At 42.8% G+C, this 21,286-nt stretch overlaps 1 protein-coding gene across 3 annotated transcripts; it reads right to left on the minus strand.

Moving 5' to 3' along the window:
- Positions 1–2,153: 2,153 nt before the first annotated feature.
- On the minus strand, positions 2,154–19,705 carry insig2 (insulin induced gene 2). Of its 3 annotated transcripts, XM_028590934.1 has the most exons (8): positions 19,536–19,705; positions 19,013–19,030; positions 18,000–18,212; positions 14,553–14,725; positions 7,327–7,451; positions 6,844–7,010; positions 4,690–4,789; positions 2,154–4,555 (listed from the first exon to the last, which is right to left on the minus strand). In XM_028590934.1, the coding sequence occupies exons 3-8, from the start codon at positions 18,119–18,121 to the stop codon at positions 4,514–4,516; spliced, it is 729 nt and encodes a 242-aa protein (XP_028446735.1). In that variant the 5' UTR covers positions 18,122–18,212; positions 19,013–19,030; positions 19,536–19,705; the 3' UTR covers positions 2,154–4,513. The 3 variants fall into 3 exon arrangements, with proteins under 3 accessions (XP_028446735.1, XP_028446736.1, XP_028446734.1); XM_028590935.1 differs by lacking the exon at positions 19,013–19,030 and having other exon boundaries at positions 18,000–18,129; XM_028590933.1 differs by lacking the exon at positions 19,013–19,030.
- Positions 19,706–21,286: the final 1,581 nt, after the last annotated feature.

Consider the following 21,286-nt stretch of genomic DNA (forward strand, 5'->3'; position numbering starts at 1 on the left):
ATTGATCGCTTATGAACAACGAGCATAAGGTTAGTAAAAAGTGTTTTATCAATAGAGAGGAAAATCCAATCCAAAGTTATGCATGTTTCAATGTAAAAACCGGTCTTCCTAGATGTTTGTACACAATGTCAGATGTACTTAGATTTGTGAAAAGAGGTACTTTTTGATGCTCTGTTGGTTTATTTGTACTTAAGGTAGTGGAATATTACCACATACTTGTGAGAATAGTACCATAGTGTCAGAAAAAAACCCTGTAATTACTTGTATTGCTGCTATCTTGGCCAGGACTCTAGAAAAAAAAAAATAAACTTTAATCTCACTGAAGAAATAAAGATAAAAACAGTGGGTCTTTAGAGAGAGAAAAAATACAATTTTACTCATACAACTCACAGAATATTTTCTCAGCAGATTTTTAACTTTGCAAAACTTGCATCTTCCCCATCAGGCCTGTGTAACTATCTGAACCAGGGATGCACCGAATCCAGGATTCGGCTTTGTATTTAAATCACAAATGGGTTTAAAATGGCCCTTGAATGACCCAGTCAAACCGCTTATTCTACATGGTTTCTGCTTTGTTTTTATACATTAGTTTCTACCAGGAGGATTCTCTCAATCTGTCCACCCATCTAACACCTACACCATGCGGAGAAGGTCACATTTGTAACACACTTGAACACTGCTAAACACTGTAGGTTCTCTTTGTGGTCAAGTTACCAGTGATGCAGCTGCATTAGTCAGAAGAAACGACTCCTGTAGTGAAAGATCCAACCGAGGTCAGAACAAAAGGAATGCATGTATTCAGAGGATGTCCATTTGGTATGAAACATCCGAAAGAATACGAGTTGTGCGTGAAGGAATCTACAGACCGCAGCCAGAATGCAGCAACTTCAGGTAAATAAAATGAAAAATACACTGCTGGAGGTTGTTTACTTCATTAATGCGTTTACTGTGTTAACGGACTGAGGATGGGAGGAGGATTCAAAATTCGACCCCAAGAATCTGGATTGGGTGCATCCATACTTCAGTTCAGTGACTGAGGAGCAGGAGCGAGCCGACGGGCGCGTCGTGTAGTGGCCGTGTGCTGTAGTACTGCAGATAGGGGCTGGGCAAGAAGAAAAATAGTAGCAAGAAAAGCATTCTATCGCTTCAAACTTTTCTCTCTTTGTGATCGTTTTACAAGTAATTACAGCCACACTCACAACACAGCTGTTTCCTTTAGCTGATGTGTTGGGTGATTTTGTCAGAAGATGCCGTGGTTATAAAGTCATGATTTCAACATTGCAAAAAAAAAAAAAAAAAAGAAAAAGAAGAAAATACTGTGAACCAAACATTCGGCCGATTTCCAAACAGGCACGCCCTCTATCGGGCACTGCACGAGTTAAGCTAACATGGCAAGTTATATAGGATCATACATACTATCTTTACACCCAAAATAGTTTGATTCTACTGTGAAGTAGGGCTGCACAATACATCGCGTTTTTAATCGCAATATCAACTGACGCAATATACACATTGCAAAAGGCTGTGACATATTGCGAAATACACATTTTTCTGTGTTAGTTGAAAGAAATTATCAGTAGAAAAATGCACTTTAAAATGTCATTTAAAAGTGCCATGTCATTATTTTTTAGTGGTGCCTTTTATAATCAATTCAATGTTCAATTTGTTCAAGAAAAGAATGTTGGAAATAAAAAAATGTATTCAACAAGCAATTGTTGTATTTTAGCAGAATGCAGAAAGCAGCAGAAAGGCAGAACTGAGTATGCTTTAATATCTATTTATCGCAAGTAATATCGTTATCGCGATATTCAACGTTAGCAATATTGCATATTTTCCTCATATCGTGCAGCCCTACTGTAAAGGGGCTTTACTCGACAATAATAGTAATAATAATAATAATATAGCGGCCAACAAATATCTGCTAGTTAAAGGACAATTCCGGCGCAAAATGAAGGGGGTTAATAACATGTACCTACTCAATCGTTCTCTAAGACATGTTTTCATGCTAATCGAATGTGTTTGAAGCTAGCGTAGACCGCTGATTAGCTTACAACGCTAGTATTCGGGGTACAGGGAAAGTAAAAACAAAATAGCACCACACTTCAACGGTAGCATAATGAGGGTCCCTACATGTTAACCGAGGCATTGAGAACTTTGTAAGAGTACAGACAGGTTATTAAAAAGATAGAGTATGACAGTACCGTTCATGTTTACATGCGGCCGCCATCTTGAAATCCAGTCATGACTTACAGCTGGCGATGCAAACTAAAATAATAAGCAATTTGCTCAATATATCTGAAATAATCGCACCGATGTAAAACATAACTTGTCTAGTGTAGCTACTGAGCTACTCAGTGGATAACTGTCCATCTGGTCCCTCCGGTCTGGGTTGCTGTCTCCAATTTATTTTCGGGACATGGAAAAAAGTTTCAAGTACAGTCCTGTTTATCAGAGAGGGGAAATCTTCAGACTGTACAAAACACAGCGTCTCTTGGGTGTCGCGACGCAACAGGTCCCACTCCGTGCAACACAGACTCTCCTGTTGGGGGGCCATAGCTTCACAATGTCTGCAGCTACACCACCAGTTTCCCCAAGTACGAGGCTGTGTTGCCACATTGACTACTGGTAGCTCTCTTTCTCTCTCGTAGCCCTTTCACAGAGCTCCCGCAGCTCTTCGTTCAGTAAACTGTCTGTACACTTACAATGTTCTCAATGCCTCGGTTAACATGTAGGGACCCCCATTATGCTACCGTGGAAGTGTGCTGATATTTTGAGCCTTGTCAGTGATATAAATAGCGATTTGTTTTGACTTTCCCTGTGCCCCGAATACTTTGGTTGTAAGCTAATCAACCAAAGTATTCGCTAGCTTCAAGCTACAAACCCATTTGATTAGCATGAAAACATGTCCCAGAGAGCGATCGAGTGGGTACACATTTGTCAATAACCCCTAGGTTAGTTTTGCGCCGGAATTGTCCTTTAAGTTATAGTGGATTAATGCCGTCTTGAGCAGAGAATGGAATAAAGGATAACCATCAAGTTTTAGACAAGTGCTGTGAAGAAAATAAGCTGGGACATTTGGCATTCCTGCTGTTAAGGGACAGGCAAACTCTGCTTTTTGGCCATTTTTTTTTTATTTTTACCAGGAAACTGAAAAGGCTACAGATTATATATTTGGATAAATGTTGATCCCTGATTCCAGTACTTAAAAAAATATGAATGGCTCTACAATAAAGGAAATCTTTCAGAAAACATCTTCACGTGTTTAAAACTCAACCCGTCTTCATGCATGGCTGAAACTAACTCCATAAGCCGTTGTAAATTCACTCCCAACCAAAACCCTCGGAGCTTTGAACAATCAATAAGACCGCTCCGTAGCCTGGGAACCAGACAAATCTGGGAGCGAATGATTTTAATTTTTTTTTATTGCAGATGCATGTGGTCCCCCCCTCCGACCAGTCTCATAACTTGTGGAGCCTTTGCGCTAACCTAGCTTAGTAAAAAAAAGGAGCGCCGATGAGGCATTTTCGGAAACAACCAAGATATCTGCAGCTGATGGTGGAACTTTCTGTTGAAGTACCATTTTCAAATGCTGATGGCAAAAACGGCAACACTCATTCACAGACATTCGGATGCCACGTCGTCACAGCTCACCTCTGCGGGCTGTAGTCGGTCTACATTTGTCCATCGCTTAGCATATCCATCCAGAGGCATTCTGCTCTACAGCGGTTGAGAACACCGCTTGGAAATCAAAAAATGAACTGAGAGGTTCCAGGCTAACTCTTTGGTCTGGCGATGTCAGGCTAAAAAGCACTGTCCTTCCTAAATCCGTTCATTCTTTAGGTCCGATAATACTGCACGTTGGTGATGAGCGGGGCAGGTGTGGCCGGTAGTAGTCCACTACAGGGGTCCTCGCTGCCAGTGCAGACAAGCGTACAGCACACGTCATTCCTTTATCAAGAAAACCGAAATGTAGACATAAGCTAATTCAATAATAACATTCAAATAAACAGTCTGGTACGTAGATGCATATCTTTTTAGATATAAGTCAACTAGGCTGTGTGTTCTCCACTGATACGTGAAGGCTGTGAAAGACTCCGGAGATAAGAGCAGTATTTAAAACTGATCCAGTGGGACTGCGTTTGGCACGACAAAGCCAAAGGTTTCAAACATTCGAGCTGATCTGAAGAACGATAGATGCTTCGCTGCTAATCCCTTCCCAGGTAAGTAGAGATAAACTGCACCAAAGAAAGAAAAAAGAAAAACACAACAAACTCTGCTCTCGTTGCTCGTTTCAGCTCAGGTTAGAATATAGCCAGTGGGCCGACCTGAGCTCTGAATGGGCTGACGAGAGCCAATCAAAAATACTGTCTTGTCCGGCAGAAAGCACCAGTCCAGCACTCCTGCCTAAGTGGCTGATCCAGGGCCAGCCAGTCCCGGTCTATGCTGCGTGCAGATGTTCTCTCCGACCTGCCTCTCTTTAACATCCTCTGGAGCAGAGGCCTGATGAGATCCCTTAGTCCTGATGGGTCTTTTCCTGAATGAATTTGTATTCATACTGAAAGAAAAAAAAAAAAAAAGCAGAAAAAAATGTTGACAGAACAGCTGAATGTACCTTCATGGCTGCTGTCTGAGTGTATAACGTAGATTAGCTAATTTAGCAATTTTACTGAAGTTATTCCAATTTCTTACCAAGGCTAGCTGCCGTCCTATGTTTCCCATAGTTATCACCCCTGCGAAGAAGATGCAAGGTAACCAGGAGCGAATATATAGGAAATCTGGAGAAGTATACCTGTGCAGAGAAGAAGCACATGACAGCAACTCTTGATTCTATAAACAATACATACAAACACTTAACTTTGACCGAGGTTTTGCTCTGATTATCTTGGGTTTGACTGTTTAAAAAGGTCAAATACACCGAAATATCTCGGACCGAAACGTTTTCAAATGTCAACTACAAGAGAAGTTCACAAATCTATTGGGAAAAAAAAGCAATTGTGTTAGCTTTGTGTGACAAGGTAGCCTGGTTGACACCAGACCCTTCTCAGCTGTAACTGAGAGTGGGTCTGGGAAAGGTTCATTGAGAATTCATTTCCAGAGGGGCGTCACCAACGGACGCCACTCAAATGCCTCTGGGCACATTGGATAGTCCTTCAACCAATCAGAGCAACGATCCGGTTGACGCTTTTCACATCCACTAAAAAAAATAAATGTGATTTGGGTTTTTGGTGTCGTCCCTCCAAACCCTACTTTCTCCTTGCAGGTGTTGCATATTGCAAACTTGTTATCTTCTGCACACGCGCTGAAGAATTCCCAAACAGCTGACGTGTTGCAGGTTAATTCACGAGGCTTCCGACATGTGGGAGAAAAACGCGGACACGCGCTTCACACTGCGAGCGGGTACGCGCCGCACATGGCGGAAAAGTTTAGAGAAAGGAAAAAGAGACTGTGCTGTGTGCATGTGTCTTTGAGAATTGTAACTCGTATAACTTATGGTGTCAGTTAATTGTAGAGTTGACTGGCATGAAATCGGCATATGTCAGACTGACCTGCAGTTCGCTGAGCACGTGAAGCACGGCTTCGGTAGCCGTCATGTTGAATGTAAACAAAAAGCTGCTCGCCGTCGCTGCGCTATCGTCGTCACGTAAAGCCCGCCTCAGCGGTTGTGATTGGTGTAAAGCCCGCCTCAGCAGTTGTGATTGGTGCCTCAATTTTGTGAACATTGGAAATGGCTTTGAATGGAGACTGACTTGCAGAGCAAATCTCAAATTTGCCGGAAGTTCGTCAGGGTTTACCCAGGCTAGTGACAAGGTCAATTTGTCGGCGGAAACATACTAAAGCTTTATTTAACTCCAACTGAAATCCCAGTGAGTCATTTAGGAAAAGTGTATTTAAAATTGTATTAACCTGCAAACATTTGGATTCAGGAATCTTAGCCAGGCCAGAAATTGTTGGTGGAGGACGTAGCTACACACTGTACAGGTAACACAAGACTTTCAAAGGCAAAACATAACGTAGCTATACAGTCTTTAAATATTATTTTTTTTATTTATTTTTTTTTTTTTAAATCATATTTTGAAATTGATTGTAATGCCTTAATTAAAAAGAATTAGGAAAAATCCAACCTTTAAGGACACCAATTTTCTTTGTGAATGAATAATGTATCATAAATAAATAAATGTTCTTCCTTAAAATACAGGGGGCATAAGTAAGTACACCCCTATGTTAAATTCCCATAGAGGCAGGCAGGCCAGTTATTTCATGGATCCAGGATACTATGTATCCTGATAAAGTTCCCTTGGTCTTTGGAATTAAAATAACCCCCCGCCATGGTTTTATTTCAGGTAGCCTAATAGCTGGTTTGATTTGCATTGAGAGATGATCTTATGGAAAGTACCCCATGCCAATCTCTAGGTATGGTGAACGGTATGTGATGATGTGGATTTAATTCCAAAGGCCATGGGAACTTTATCAGGATGAATAGTATCCTGGATCCATGAAATAATTGGCCTGCCTGCCTCTATGGGAATTTAACATCGGGGTGTACTTACTTATGCCCCCTTTATTTTAAGGAAGAACATTTATTTATTTATGATGCATTATTGATTCACAAAAAAAAGTGGTGTCCTTAAAGATTGGATTTTTCCTAATTTTTTTTAATAAAAAAGGCATTAAGATCAGTTTCCAAAAGATGATTTTGTTTATTTCTCTTTTTAAAATCAACTTTAGCATGGGTGTATTCACTTATGCTGAGCACTGTACCTATACAATAAAGGTTTTCTGCTCATCATAGTCCGTTGGTTTCCAAACCCTATCAATATGCAAACTAGGTGTGAGGGAACTTACTGAAAGACTCCATTATAAACCAGGAGTTGGGTGGCCAGCGTTGCCAACAGGGCGATGCTGACTCCCAGGCCAAAGCCGCAGCGGGAGCGGTCAAACGTCCACCACAGACCGACGGAGAGCGCCGCCAGAGTCAGAGACAGCTGGACGTTGTTGGCAAAGTCCACTTTCTGACAAAAAGTAGGGTCAAGGACCAAGCAGTCAACGGCTGGTAGCTCCAAACTTGTTTACATAGCTGTGTTACAGTGCAGACGTACAGTACAGCTCTACCTTTTACCCAGTTAGCCATCAAATCAGAGTGCATTCCTATGCTTAAATATTGAAGTACGACCGTGTTCACACAAGCCACTGCCAATATTCACGGGGGAGAAATACTGTAAGCTATCAAAGTCTTAAACGGACTGGTTGTTTTTCCCACCAACATTTAACCCTTACCACTGAACTGAACAGCAACACATGCACACAGCTCCAAAACTTTAAGGATACAGCACTGGCGTGGTTGATGCCCACAAACACAGCCACGCAGCGCATCACACTGGACCATTCCCGCTTGAACTTGTGTGGCTCACCCAGATGGCTGTCGATGCAGGGGTACAACAGCCCGATCATTGCTGCGAGGGGAAAAAGGAAGACAGAATAAACAGAGCAGAAAATCAAGACACAACACGACCAGCTTTCACTACTATGGTGGCAAACTCAACATGTCTGGAGGTATTGTTTTTGCTGAGAATAAGCATTTTTGTCGAAAATGTTAGAGAAGGTTGTGGCCAACCAACTAACTGCTGTGTCGGAGAGACATTATCTATGATCAATTTCAGTCAGGGTTTTCAGAAAAAGCACTCTACAGAAAGTGCTCTGAGTTTCTAATGATATTTGAATGTCCTCCGATGTGGGCAATTGTTCTTAGGCCTGTCACGATAACACATTTTGCTGGACGATAAATTGTCCCAGAAATTATTGCGATAAATGATAATATTGTCGTTGAGAGACCATTTTCATCTAATATAATGAAAATGGCATAATAATGCCTGTACAAAAGATCAAATACACTTTTATTTCTTAAGAATATTTAACACTAGAACTGGAAGACATTTTAAATATCCACAATAGGTCTTGGATCACCTTTAGTAGGTCGTCTTTCACGCTGATGTACAGTTGTGGAATTGCCGTTTGTGGCATGTTCTCCCAGGAAATTCATAGCGCACTTTACTGCATTCCTCGAGTGTTTGTGCGATAGACTACAGACTCTGTACTACATTTAACAATTATTTAACACTAAATATTAAATTAAAATAATATATAATTCATAAATTAAATCTGTCTATATGGCTATCAACCACATGGCGAGTAAATGTTTGTACCAAAATAGTTCTGTTTTTCAGTCTTCATTTTGTCAGTCTTCAATTTTTAATGCTCTGTGCATTGTCGGACACATGCAGCCACTACTATCTGTTGTGCTATAGAGTCATTACTTTAGGTCAGCTGATTTCCCACTTCATGGTCAGTTTGTGTGTGCGAATAAATGAATGAATTAATGAATAAATAGATGAGTATGACGAATCTTAATGTGTCCAATTTACTTCAACAGGAACTGCTAATTATTTAATTTCCATGCCCAAAGCTTGCAAAAAGAGACACTCAGACACTGCCAGTTAGTATTGTGAAAAATAATAAACTGCCGTTATTTGCATCACAGCTCACATCCTAATAACCTCTGACCTAACTAACGTGGCTTCAAAACTAATTAATTTCTACACTGTCAACACAACACAGTTGCCCTTCCCTGGGGGGACAAAGTGTGTGTGTGTGTGTGTGTGTGTGTGTGTGTGTGTGTGTGTGTAGCAACAAGTGGAAGTGACTGGCTTCTGCAGGAGGGGTGGTGTGGCTGGGGAAGAGAGAGCCTCGGGTTGTTGTGCTTTGGAACAGTCAGCGCTGCATTTCCATCCACAGCTTTACACCCAGGGGACAACATTTCAATAATGAGGCTAGCCGAGCCTGGTGAACATGCTGTGCATTCATATGTAAGGCTGTATGTGTGTGTGTGTGTGTGTGTGTGTGTGTCACACTCCTGCATGGTCCACTTTTCTTTCTTTTTTTTTTTTAAATGCCATGAGCTATAGTTGCACAATTGCGTATACTACTGAATTAATTTGTTTAGCTCAGTAAAATAAAAGTATCTCATTGAACTTTGATTAAATGAATCGTGGTGTCTACATAATTCAGGTAATGTTAATCAATACAGCTCTGCAGATAGGGAATACATAACAGACAAACCCTAAACATAATTTCAGTGGCACAAAAAATTAAAACAACCTTCAGTTCTTCTCAGTTTAAGTGCTGAGAAAGCATTTCATAGAATAGATTGGTTATATTTGGAACATAGCAGAAATGATAAGAAAGAATCATACAATAATATCTGACAGAGGAGGAACTCATAATATCGTTGTACACAGATGATGTCATTTTGTTTATTAGTGACCCTCTAAGCCAACATTTTTGACATTTTAAGGATTTTTAAAAGGAATTGTGGTAGATTAATTGCTCAAATAAAATCAGATCTGGCACGGTGGGAGTTCCTTCCACTTTCATTATTTTGTAGAATTGAAACAATTGGGATGGATATACTTCTTAGGCTGGTATATCTTTTTATTCATTTCGCATTTGGATACCAGTATCAGTCTTTAAAATGCTAGATAATTTGATTTCCACATATATATGGCAGAAGATTTCCTTGGATTGGGGTGGCACCTGGATCATGTCTGCAGCTGCTGCCGTGGTCCTGCTAGAAGCCCTGCTACGCCCTGCACTGCTACTAGTATTATTTCTAGTCATAGTTCTATTTTCTGTATTGCCCTGCTACACCCTGCAATGCTCTGCTACACCCTGCTACATTCTGCTATGCCCCGCTACGCATTGCTACACCCTGCATGCCCTGCTACGCACGGTTACGCCCTTGCTACGCAATGAACTACTACAACTACTATTTCTAGTTATAGTTCCATTATCTTTATTGTGACTACAATTGCCATTGTTCATGACACCCCCAACTGGCACCGTCAGACACCTCCCACCAAGAGCCTGGGTCTGTCCGAGGTTTCTCCCTAAAAGGGAGTTTTTCCTCGCCACTGTCGCACTAAATGCTTGCTCTTGGGGGAATTACTGGAATTGTTGGGTATTTGTAAATTATAGAGTGTGGTCTAGACCTACTCTCTGTAAAGTATCTTGAGATAACTCTGGTTATGATTTGATACTGTAAATACTAGAGATGCACCGATTACAACTTTCTAGGCCGATTCCGATTTTCTTTGAGTTAGGCCAGCCGATACCGATTTTAGCCAAGAATTTTTTTCTAACCACTTTACAGCACACACAAATATTTATTTTCTATCTTTTCTTTAATAGAACATTTTACATAGAACATTTTTTGAATAGATAATCGATCACTATATAAATTACTCCTGGTGTGGGAAATTCACACACATCTAAAGTGCAATGTTAGAACCATTTCCTTCTCATCACATCCAATATCCAACTTAATAAATATAGCCTTGCAGTATAAAGATATTTCTCAAAAACACACACGCAGGCCTGTTTGAACGTCAACAGTAACGTTACCTGAAAACATAAACATCACCTCTCATTTTACATACAGTTTAGCAACAAACTAAATGCTGGGGGAAGATTACTACTTTTTTCTAATCTGGAAAGCGTTTTAAACAGTAATGTTAATACAGCGTCTATTTTTTTTTCCTTTTTCTTTTTAATACAGCGTCTCTTTTTTTTTTTCTTCCATCCATCCATCCATCCATCTTCGTCCGCTTATCCGGTGTCGGGTCGCGGGGGGAGCAGCTCCAGCAGGGGACCCCAAACTTCCCTTTCCCGAGCAACATTAACCAGCTCCGACTGGGGATCCCGAGCGTTCCCAGGCCAGGTTGGAGATATAATCCCTCCACCTAGTCCTGGGTCTTCCCGAGGCCTCCTCCCAGCTGGGCGTGCCTGGAACACCTCCCTAGGGGGGCGCCCAGGGGCATCCTTACCAGATGCCCGAACCACCTCAACTGGCTCCTTTTCGACGCAAAGGAGCAGCGGCTCTCTCCGAGCTCCTCACGGATGACTGAGCTTCTCACCCCTATCTCTAAGGGAGACGCCAGCCACCCTCCTGAGGAAACCCATTTCGCCGCTTGTACCCTGGATCTCGTTCTTTTCGGTCATGACCCAGCCTTCATGACCATAGGTGAGGGTAGGAACGAAAACTGACCGGTAGATCGAGAGCTTTGCCTTCTGGCTCAGCTCTCTTTTCGTCTGGCAGTGCGATAGATTGAATGCAATACCGCACCCACTGCGCCGATTCTCCGACCAATCTCCCGCTCCATTGTCCCCTCACTCGCGAACACAACCCCAAGGTACTTGAACTCCTTCACTTGGGGTAAGGACTCATTCCCTACCTGGAGAAGGCATTCCATCGGTTTCCTGCTGAGAACCATGGCCTCCGATTTAGAGGTGCTGATCCTCATCCCAACCGCTTCACACTCGGTTGCGAACCGATCCAGTGAGTGCTGAAGGTCGCAGGCCGATGATGCCATCAGGACCACATCATCTGCAAAGAGCAGCGATGAGATCCCCAGCCCACCGAACTGCAACCCCTCCCCACCCCGACTACGCCTCGATATCCTGTCCATAAATATTACAAACAGGATTGGTGCCCTGGCGGAGGCCAACCCTCACCTGAAACGAGTCCGACTTACTGCCGAGAACCCGGACACAGCTCTCGCTTTGGTCGTACAGAGATTGGATGGCCCTGAGTAGAGACCCCCACCCCCCATACCCCAGCACCTCCCACAGTATCTCCCGGGGGACCCGGTCATACGCCTTCTCCAAATCCACAAAACACATGTAGACAGGTTGGGCATACTCCCAAGCTCCCTCCAGGATCCTTGCGAGAGTGAAGAGCTGGTCCGTTGTTCCACGACCAGGACGGAATCCGCATTGTTCCTCCTCCACCCGAGGTTCGACTATCAGCCGAACCCTCCTTTCCAGCACCTTGGAGTAGACTTTAGTAGCCAGGGAGGCTGAGAAGTGTGATACCCCTGTAATTGGCACACACCCTCTGGTCCCCCTTTTTAAAAAGGGGAACCACCACCCCAGTCTGCCACTCCTTTGGCACCGTCCCAGACTTCCACGCAATGTTGAAGAGGCGTGTCAACCAGGACAGCCCCTCCACACCCAGAGCCTTGAGCATTTCTGGACGGATCTCATCAATCCCCGGGGCTTTGCCACTGTGGAGTTGTTTGACTACATCAGTGACTTCCGCCCGGGAAATCGACGACAATCCCCCGTTATCCTCCAGCTCTGCCTCTAACATAGAGGGCATATTAGTGGGATTCAGGAGTTCCTCAAAGTGCTCCTTCCACCGCCCTATTACCTCCTCAGTTGAGGTCAACAGTGTCCCATCCTTACTGTACACAGCTTGGATGGTTCCCCGCTTCCCCCTCCTGAGGTGGCGAACAGTTTTCCAGAAGCACTTTGGTGCCGACCGAAAGTCCTTCTCCATGTCTTCTCCAAACTTCTCCCACACCCGCTGCTTTGCCTCTTTCACGGCAGAGGCTGCAGCCCTTCGGGCCCTTTGGTACCCTGCAACTGCCTCCGGAGTCCTCCGGAATAACATATCCCGGAAAGACTCCTTCTTCAGTCGGACGGCTTCCCTGACCACTGGTGTCCACCACGGTATTCGTGGGTTACCGCCCCTTGAGGCACCTAAGACCCTAAGACCACAGCTCCTCGCCGCAGCTTCAGCAATGGAAACTTTGAACATTGTCCACTCGGGTTCAATGCCCCCAGCCTCCACAGGGATGCACGAAAAGCTCCGCCAGAGGTGTGAGTTGAAAGTCTGTCGGACAGGGGCCTCCTCCAGACGTTCCCAATTTACCCGCACTACACGTTTGGGCTTACCAGGTCTGTCCAGAGTCTTCCCCCACCCCCTGACCCAACTCACCACCAGATGGTGATCGGTTGACAGCTCTGCCCCTCTCTTCACCCGAGTGTCCAAAACATACGGCCTCAGATCAGATGAAACGATTATAAAATCGATCATTGACCTTGACCTAGGGTGCTCTGGTACCAGGTACACTTATGAGCATCCCTATGTTCGAACATGGTGTTCGTTATAGACAATCCATGACTAGCACAGAAGTCCAACAACAAACAACCACTCTGGTTTAGATCAGGGAGGCCGTTCCTCCCAATCACGCCTCTCCAGGTGTCTCCATCATTCCCCACGTGTGCGTTGAAGTCCCCCAGTAGAACAATGGAGTCCCCCACTGGCGCCCCATGCAGGACTCCAGTCAAGGTCTCCAAGAAGGCCGAATACTCCGAACTCCTGTTTGGTGCATATGCACAAACAACAGTCAGAGTTTTCCCCCACAACCCGCAGGCGTGGGGAGGCGACCCTCTCTCGTCCACCGGGTAAACTCCAACGTGGCGGCGCTCAGCCGGGGCTTGTGAGTATCCCCACACCCGCCCGGCGCCTCACACCCCTGGGCAACTCCGGAGAAGAAAAGAGTCCAACCCCTATCCAGGAGTACGGTTCCAGAACCGAGACTGTGCGTAGAGGTAAGCCCCACCAGATCTAACCGGTAGCGCTCCACCTCCCGCACCAGTTCCGGCTCCTTCCCCCACAGAGAGGTGACGTTCCACGTCCCCAGAGCCAGCATCTGCTGCCCGGGTCTGGTCCGTCGAGGCCCCTGACCTTCACTGCCACCCATGTGGCAGCGCACCCGACCCCAGCGGTTCCTCCCACAGGTGGTGGGCCCATGGGCTGGAGAGATGGGAGCCACGTAGCTTGTTCGGGCTGTGCCCGGCCGGGCTCCGTGGCAAACCCGGCCACCAGGCGCTCGCCGACAAGCCCGCCGTCTGGGCCTGGCTCCAGACGGGGGCCCCGGGCTTCCTCCGGGCAGGGTCACTCCATCTCTACCTCGTTTATTCATTGGGGTTTTTGAACCATTCTTTGTCTGGCCCCTCACCTGAGACCACTTTGCCTTGGGAGACCCTACCAGGAGCACAAAGCTCCAGACAACACAGCCCTCAGGTTCACAGAGACACACAAACCTCTCCACCACGATAAGGTGAGTTCACCTTTTTTCTTTTTAATACAGCGTCTCTTGCAGCCGGGCGTCAGAGGCAGAGGGACCGTCACCGCAGCGTAAAGCTAATGAATTGTTGGGTCTCTGTAATCTATAAATAGGGGTCTAGACCTTCTCTATCTGTAAAGTGTACTGAGATAACTTCGGTTATGATTTGACACTATAGAATCAAAATTGAATTGAAGAGTAAACCAAAGATTAAATTGAAGTTGTTATCTTAACCAAAAAATAAAGTTGGCTTTAACTCTTGTGTGTTGGGTGGTGTTTTTGACACCTTTTTTTCACAGTTTGTTTTTTCTTTTTCCAACGTTTTTAAATTGTTTTAAAAAGATTTTTTTCTACACATTTTCAGCACTTATTTCTACATCCCATATTTTCTGATATAAAAACAAAAATTGAAAACGGGTCAATGTGACCCAAAGTCAACACAAGGTTTAATCTCCCCAATTTAAAATTATATTACTGGGTGGTACAACTTTGTGGAATTACTGAATGCAAGATTAGGAGACAATATCAAGAGAAATGAAGATTTCAAATAGTTTTTTTTTTTCACTCATATTTGTGTTGACATACCTGAGGCTGTGCCACAGCAGGGCGGCACCCACCAGGCTGAGGAAAAAATACTGCTGATGACATCGGGGGGAAAGAGGGTGACGTTCCTCTGCACCTGAAGTAAATTCAGCACCAGGGCCAGGAAGACGCCGACAGAGAATAGCAGGGCTCCTCGGATCAACAGGTTGGTGGTCCTACAATGCCGAGACAAAAGGAGTCATTGCAATCTAGTTTCGGATCTTTTTTATTCCAAGAACGAATTTGACAAGAAAACACACTAAGAAATGATATAAATATAGCCTATTATACAGAATATAAATCATCCGATTCTGCAGTTTTACTTTGACACCAAATCCTCAGCCACCGTCCTGTCGGTCTCTGTCTCATCATGAGAAATCTGACTCCTGCTACTCTGCTGCTGCTGTAAACAAGAACTAAATAGGTTTCATTTTTATTTCTTTTAAAAAGAAGCAAAACAATAGTTTTAAACCTTTAGTTTAGACCCCTCTGTGTCTACGCGGGACCCTACGCCGTAGCCTGACGTGCTCCTCTCCAAAAATGTAACTACATGTTGCAGCGACGCACGTCGCTCGGCCGTGGCTTGGTAGCGTTGCATTTCCCCCGGCTCATCTCCTGGTTCTCCTTCTCCATAAGCAACATGAGATCAAGGAGAGGGTGAACTTGTCCTGCTCCAGATTTCCCACCGTGGTCAGAAAGAACAGGGGAGACACTTTGTTTCTCTCACTAGGACTCTAGAGTCACTACTCGCTCTGAAGCTAATCGCCGTCACTCTCTCATTCTCCCTCGCTCTATCAACCACTCCCCACACACAAGTATAAACATCAGACCACTTGCATAGGCTATGGGGAAAGCTCTGCGTGGAGCCTCCGCAGAACCATAAAAACGGCCTTTAGTAATGTAATTGGTGTAATCCCAGACACTGTAACATCAGTTACACCGAAACTGGTGCTGAGGTATCGCATTCACCACAATGGGACGAACGGAGGACAACCACACAACATAATGCATCACGCCACGCTATCACCAGCGTGGAGGTATGAAATAAATAGTAGAGACGTGGATATTAAAACGTGACGAGGTGAAAAGTTTTTTCGCGATATCAGTACACAACCAGCATGATGAAGTCTGGCTTTTTTTCTTTTTTTTTGACCTTCCTGCTTGCTTTTCGCCATTTATAGTTTGTAAATCTACGGTAAATCTAGTCTACTCCTGCATTCAATCAGAGCGAGAACACGTCATATTGTTTTTTCCCTTATCGCATATGCTAGTCTATTTTTTTTTAATACAAACCCCAATTCCAATGAAGTTGGGACGTTGTGTAAAATGTAAATAAAAACAGAATACAATGATTTGCTAATCCATTTCATCCTATATTCAATTGAATACACTACAAAGACAAGATATTTAATATTATCAAAAGATGCAGAGAATCTGGAGAAATCTCTGCACGTAAGCAGCAAGGCCGAAAACCAACATGACCCAGTGACCTTCGATACCTCAGGCAGCACTGCATTAAAAACAGACCTCATGATGTAAAGGATATTAGCACCTGGGCTCAGGAACACTTCGGAAAACCATTGTCAGTTAACACAGTTCATCGCTACATCTACAAGTGTGAGTTAAAACTCTACCATGCAAAGTCAAAGCCATATATCAACAACACCAGAAACGCCACTGGCTTCTCTGGGCCCGAGCTCATCTGAGATGGACGGACGCAAAGTGGAAAAGTGTGCTGTGTTCTGACGGGTCCACTTTTCAAATTGTTTTTGAATCATGGACGTCATGTCCTCTAGGCCAAAGAGGAAAAGGACCATCCAGATTGTTATCAGCGCAAAGTTCAAAAGCCAGCATCTGTGATGGTATGGGGGTGCGTCAGTGCCCATGGCATGGGAACTTGCACATCTGTGAAGGCACCATTAATGCTGAAAGATACATACAGGTTTTGGAGCAACATATGCTGCACTCCAAGCAACGTCTTTTTCAGGGACGTCCCTGCTAATTTCACCAAAACAATGCTAAGACTCCTTCTGCACATGTTACAACAGCATGGCTTCGTAGTAAAAGAGTGTGGGTACTAGACTGGCCTGCCTGCAGTCCAGACCTGTCTCCTATTGAAAATGTGTGGACAGTATGAAGCACAAAATACAACAACAGAGACCTCGGACTGTTGAGCAACTGAAGTCATACTTCAAGCAAGAATGGGAAAGAATTCCACCTACACAGCTTCAACAATCAGTGTCCTCAGTTCCCAAACACTTATTGATTGTTTAAAGGAAAGGTGATGTAACACAGAGGTAAACATGGCCCTGTTGCAGCTTTTTTGGAACGTATTGCAGACATCAAATTCAAGATGAGTGAATATTTGCACAAAAAAAAACAATAAAGTTTATCAGTTTGAACATTAAATATCTTGTCTTTGTAGTGTATTCAATTGAATATAGGTTGAAAATGATTTGCAAATCATTCTACTCTGTTTTTATTTACGTTTTAAACGTCCCAACTTCATTGGAATTGGGGTTTGTAGAGTGAAAGATATGAAAATCACTTTAACCCATTTGAACACAATTCAATTTGTGCGGAGCGAATTATTTCCACTGGCCACTCTGACCGGAGACAATTGGAATTTTCGGTCCTCACCCCTTTTTACCGGTCAATGACCGATAATTACTGGATGACGGAAACTCAGATTAGAACGTTAGAGGATACCGCCGCTCTCAGTCTCACGCCCGAGACACACGGACTGCAGCAGACACCAAAACCTAACTTTACTGTTAATGGTATTGAACAAAGAGAATGTTCTCCCCTTGTCTTAAAGGGTAATTTTGGGGGAGGGGTTTCAACCTGGACCCCATTTCATCATGCACTTGTGTGTAATAAATTGATGTGACCAAAGATCTTTGAAATTATTCCAGTATTGAGCGAGATTGCAGTAACAAACCAGAGGGAACCGAGCTGCAATGTAACCTAATGGGGCAATTGTGCATCCCCAATTTTTTTTTTGGTACTGGCAGGCCTAGATTGTTATTAAAATTGTCCAACAATGTTATCAATCTCACGAGGTGACTTCTCGTCCGAAGACAGCGGTGTGGAGAGTGGAAAGCGAGTTGGGGAAAAAGGCATTGTGGAGTTGGATTGGAGCTGGGTGAGAGATTGCTGTTTTGAAGTAGGCTCCAGAAATTATAGGTTTGTGTTTTTCAGTATTTAAATGATTCCGACAATATGGATGAGGTCATTATATTTCAATGACCGTCTGTATTCATTTGAAGTTTTCTTTAAAATAGTGTCTTGTCTCGTTCTTGTGAACCAAATCTCGTGAGGAGAGTGTCTCATCGTCACACCCTTATAAATAGTATTATCGAAATGTAGGTTTACAAAAACAATCCTTGCCTTTGGTCATCATGTTTTTCTTCTTTAGGTGAGCTAACGTGGAGAAGGTGCAGCACTAACCTGTTGGTGATGACTGAGATATAGGGGCCCCGGGAAGGCCGTGGCATCTGCCCGGGCCCCAACCACTGCTGCTGGCTGCTGGTCACTGTGCTGTCGCTCATGGCCGTCAGCGTTAGGGACATTCATAAGCCTAGGTCAGGAAAATATAGAAAAGTATGTGACGTCTTCATCCGCCAGTGAGTTCAATGTCCTCCTCCGACATCCCAGGCCAAGCTGGAAAACAAGGACAGGCAGGGAATTATGAAAAGACTGTAAAATCCACCCTAAAACACAATTTACATTATGCCATTTTCAATCATTTTAGACCATCTGTATCCACAAACATATACATACATCTGTCATCCTAGCAGAGAATCAGACCATTAGAATTAAAGGTTATACTTTTTGACACAAGTGCAACTTTTTAAAAGTGCTGCAAAATGAGGTTAATTGACTTCATGGTTTATCAATGGCTTACTAAATTAATGATGAGGTAGAGTTAGATAACTAATTGAATCAAAAGCCTGCTGCACAATTAATCGCAATTTTATCCCAATATGGACTAGTGCAATATCCAAATCGCAGAGGGGGGGCAAAATATGTGTCAAACCATTCTAAAATTAAGTATTGTGGTGCTGCAGAGACGTCCCAGCCTACACATTGTATCCTACAGACTAAAGAGAAAATCACACTATAATCATTTTAATTTTTTAAGATGTAATATTAGTCAATGGAAATGAGAATAATGAAATAATGATACACACATGATCATGCCCTGTCAATATCGTTAATCATATCGCAATCGTAATATCAGTCAAAATAATCGCAATTAGATATTTTCCTCATATCGTGCAGCCCTAACACACACACACACACACACACACACACACACACACACACACACACACACACACACACACACACACACACACACACACACACACACACACACACACACACACACACACACACACACACACACACACACACACACACACACACACACACACACACACACGTTGGACTGCGCTCACCTTTAGCCCAGAATGTGGCTTTCGTGCGATGATGATGATACAAGAGGCACACACTGGGGTTAGTTCACCTCACGTGACTCTGTGTGGTCATCTAAGGCATTACTTTAACACAGCCTCCTTTAGATCTTTAATTTCCTAATAGTGACTTAACGTTAGCTATCGATAGGGTTGCTGTGGCAATAAACTGGCTACCCGACGAATTTAGCTAGCTAGTCTAAGCGCTAATCATTAAGCAGCGTCAGCAGCATTTGCCTGTCTTTCACTAGATTCTTGCTGCTGATGAGTAAGTTAAAATGAGGCAATGCAACACCTCGCTACATTACAGTAAATAACGTTACTTATAAGAAATATAGCTAGTTATGAACGCAGCGGATATGCTAAATTAGTTAGCTTGACGCTAGTTGACTAGCCCGATTAACATTATGTATGTAATAGGCTAGCTAACGTTAGCTAACTGCATTTGTTATTCACAGTTGGCGTTACCCGTCGTAGTACACTGGCTGAGTTCAAAGATAACGTTTACCTTATGTTGACAGAGACGTTCCAATACAACCATATGGCATTTAAAATAGCTCAGCGTTTAACACCAGGCTGCAAAACACGAAATAAGTTAGCCTACTTCTCTCCCTACTGAGACTACTTCCGGCTATCTAAGATGAATGAACCACATCCACCCAATCAGCGTGACATGACGTAAACACGTTACACAAAACTGACGTATCACTTGATTAGAGTTTACGTTCCATGTATTAACCCCAAACTAATTTCTGTCTGCAGAACAGCTGGATAACATCATAAATAAATGATATTAATATATTAAAATGTTAATTTTTTTACATATCAATGTAATTAATTCAACCTGAAAATGAGTTGAGAGATACTGAAAATATGTTTAAAGTCGTATTTTGGAGGGAACTATTATGTAGGCTACTCTCATTCTCTCTCTCAAATTCAAAGGGGCTTTATTGGTATGAAAGTTTCAATAACAATTTTGCCAAAGCATCAACATACATTATTCAGACAGAACACAATAAACAGTTAAATGAACATTAAAACATTAGGATGGATTTATTACATAGCAAATATGAAAACAAAAGTTAAGCAATGTGAAACAAAAAAAAAAAAAGATTCTAAGACAAATAAGTCTAGAAGTAAAGATAGAATTTAGATATACATATACATATATTGCAAGCGCTATATCAAAATAAACAAACAGAGAGAGAGAGAGAGAGTGTGTGTGTGTGTGGGGGGGATAAGTGGGTCTGTCTGTCTGTGTGTGTGTGTGTGTGTGTGTGTGTGTGTGTGTGTGTGTGTGTGTGTGTGTGTGTGTGTGTGCCTTTCTCTCTCTATCTCTCTCTCTCTCTCTTACACACACACACACACACACACACACAAACGCACACTATGTTTTTTCTGCAACGTATTTGATTTGCTCCTGTGGTCGTCTAATAGGCTTACAGAGATGCAGAGGTGAGAAAGTCACAGTGCGGAGTGGATCACTCTTAATCCTCTATCCCATTTACACTCCATTTTGTATGCAGCATACTGAGACCATGGATGTAGTTTAAGACCGAGACTGAGACCTGCTGCTCATGATGGGGTTAGAGGGATTATATCTGGCTACACAATAGTTTGAATATAAACAGACAATCCATGCTCTCTCATTCCACCATAGCTCAGAGTTAACTTTATCATGGTTAACTGTAGTTTTCATGCTACAGATTTCGAAAATCCTAGTTGTAAAAAAAAGCTCAGAGCAAGCTGCTGTTATTGCATGTGATGATGCCAAACAAACTGAAAGAAATGTAGACAGAAAAAAATACATTTAAAAAAAGGCGACACAAGACTACTAGTTCCTAAGAAATTAGAACTACAATTATTTATTCACATAGCAATTGAAATCCTTGTTTAAAGTAGATTAAAAACTCACTTTTTCAGTGCCTGTGTATATACATTTGGAGATCTGAAGTGCCTTCCAATTCACAAACTGTGAAATAAGAAAACCCTGTAGCATAATTAAATCTATGACATTAACAATGAAACATTAAAAATGTGTATATTTACATTTATATATATATATATATATATATATATATATATATATATATATATATATATATATATATATATATATATATATATATATATATATACACACACACAGTACAGGCCAAAAGTTTGGACACACCTTCTCATTCAATGTGTTTCCTTTTTATTTTCATGACTATTTACATTGTAGATTCTCACTGAAGGCATCAAAACTATGAATGAACA

Source organism: Perca flavescens, chromosome 11, assembly GCF_004354835.1.
Source record: "Perca flavescens isolate YP-PL-M2 chromosome 11, PFLA_1.0, whole genome shotgun sequence".
NCBI lineage: Eukaryota > Metazoa > Chordata > Actinopteri > Perciformes > Percidae > Perca > Perca flavescens.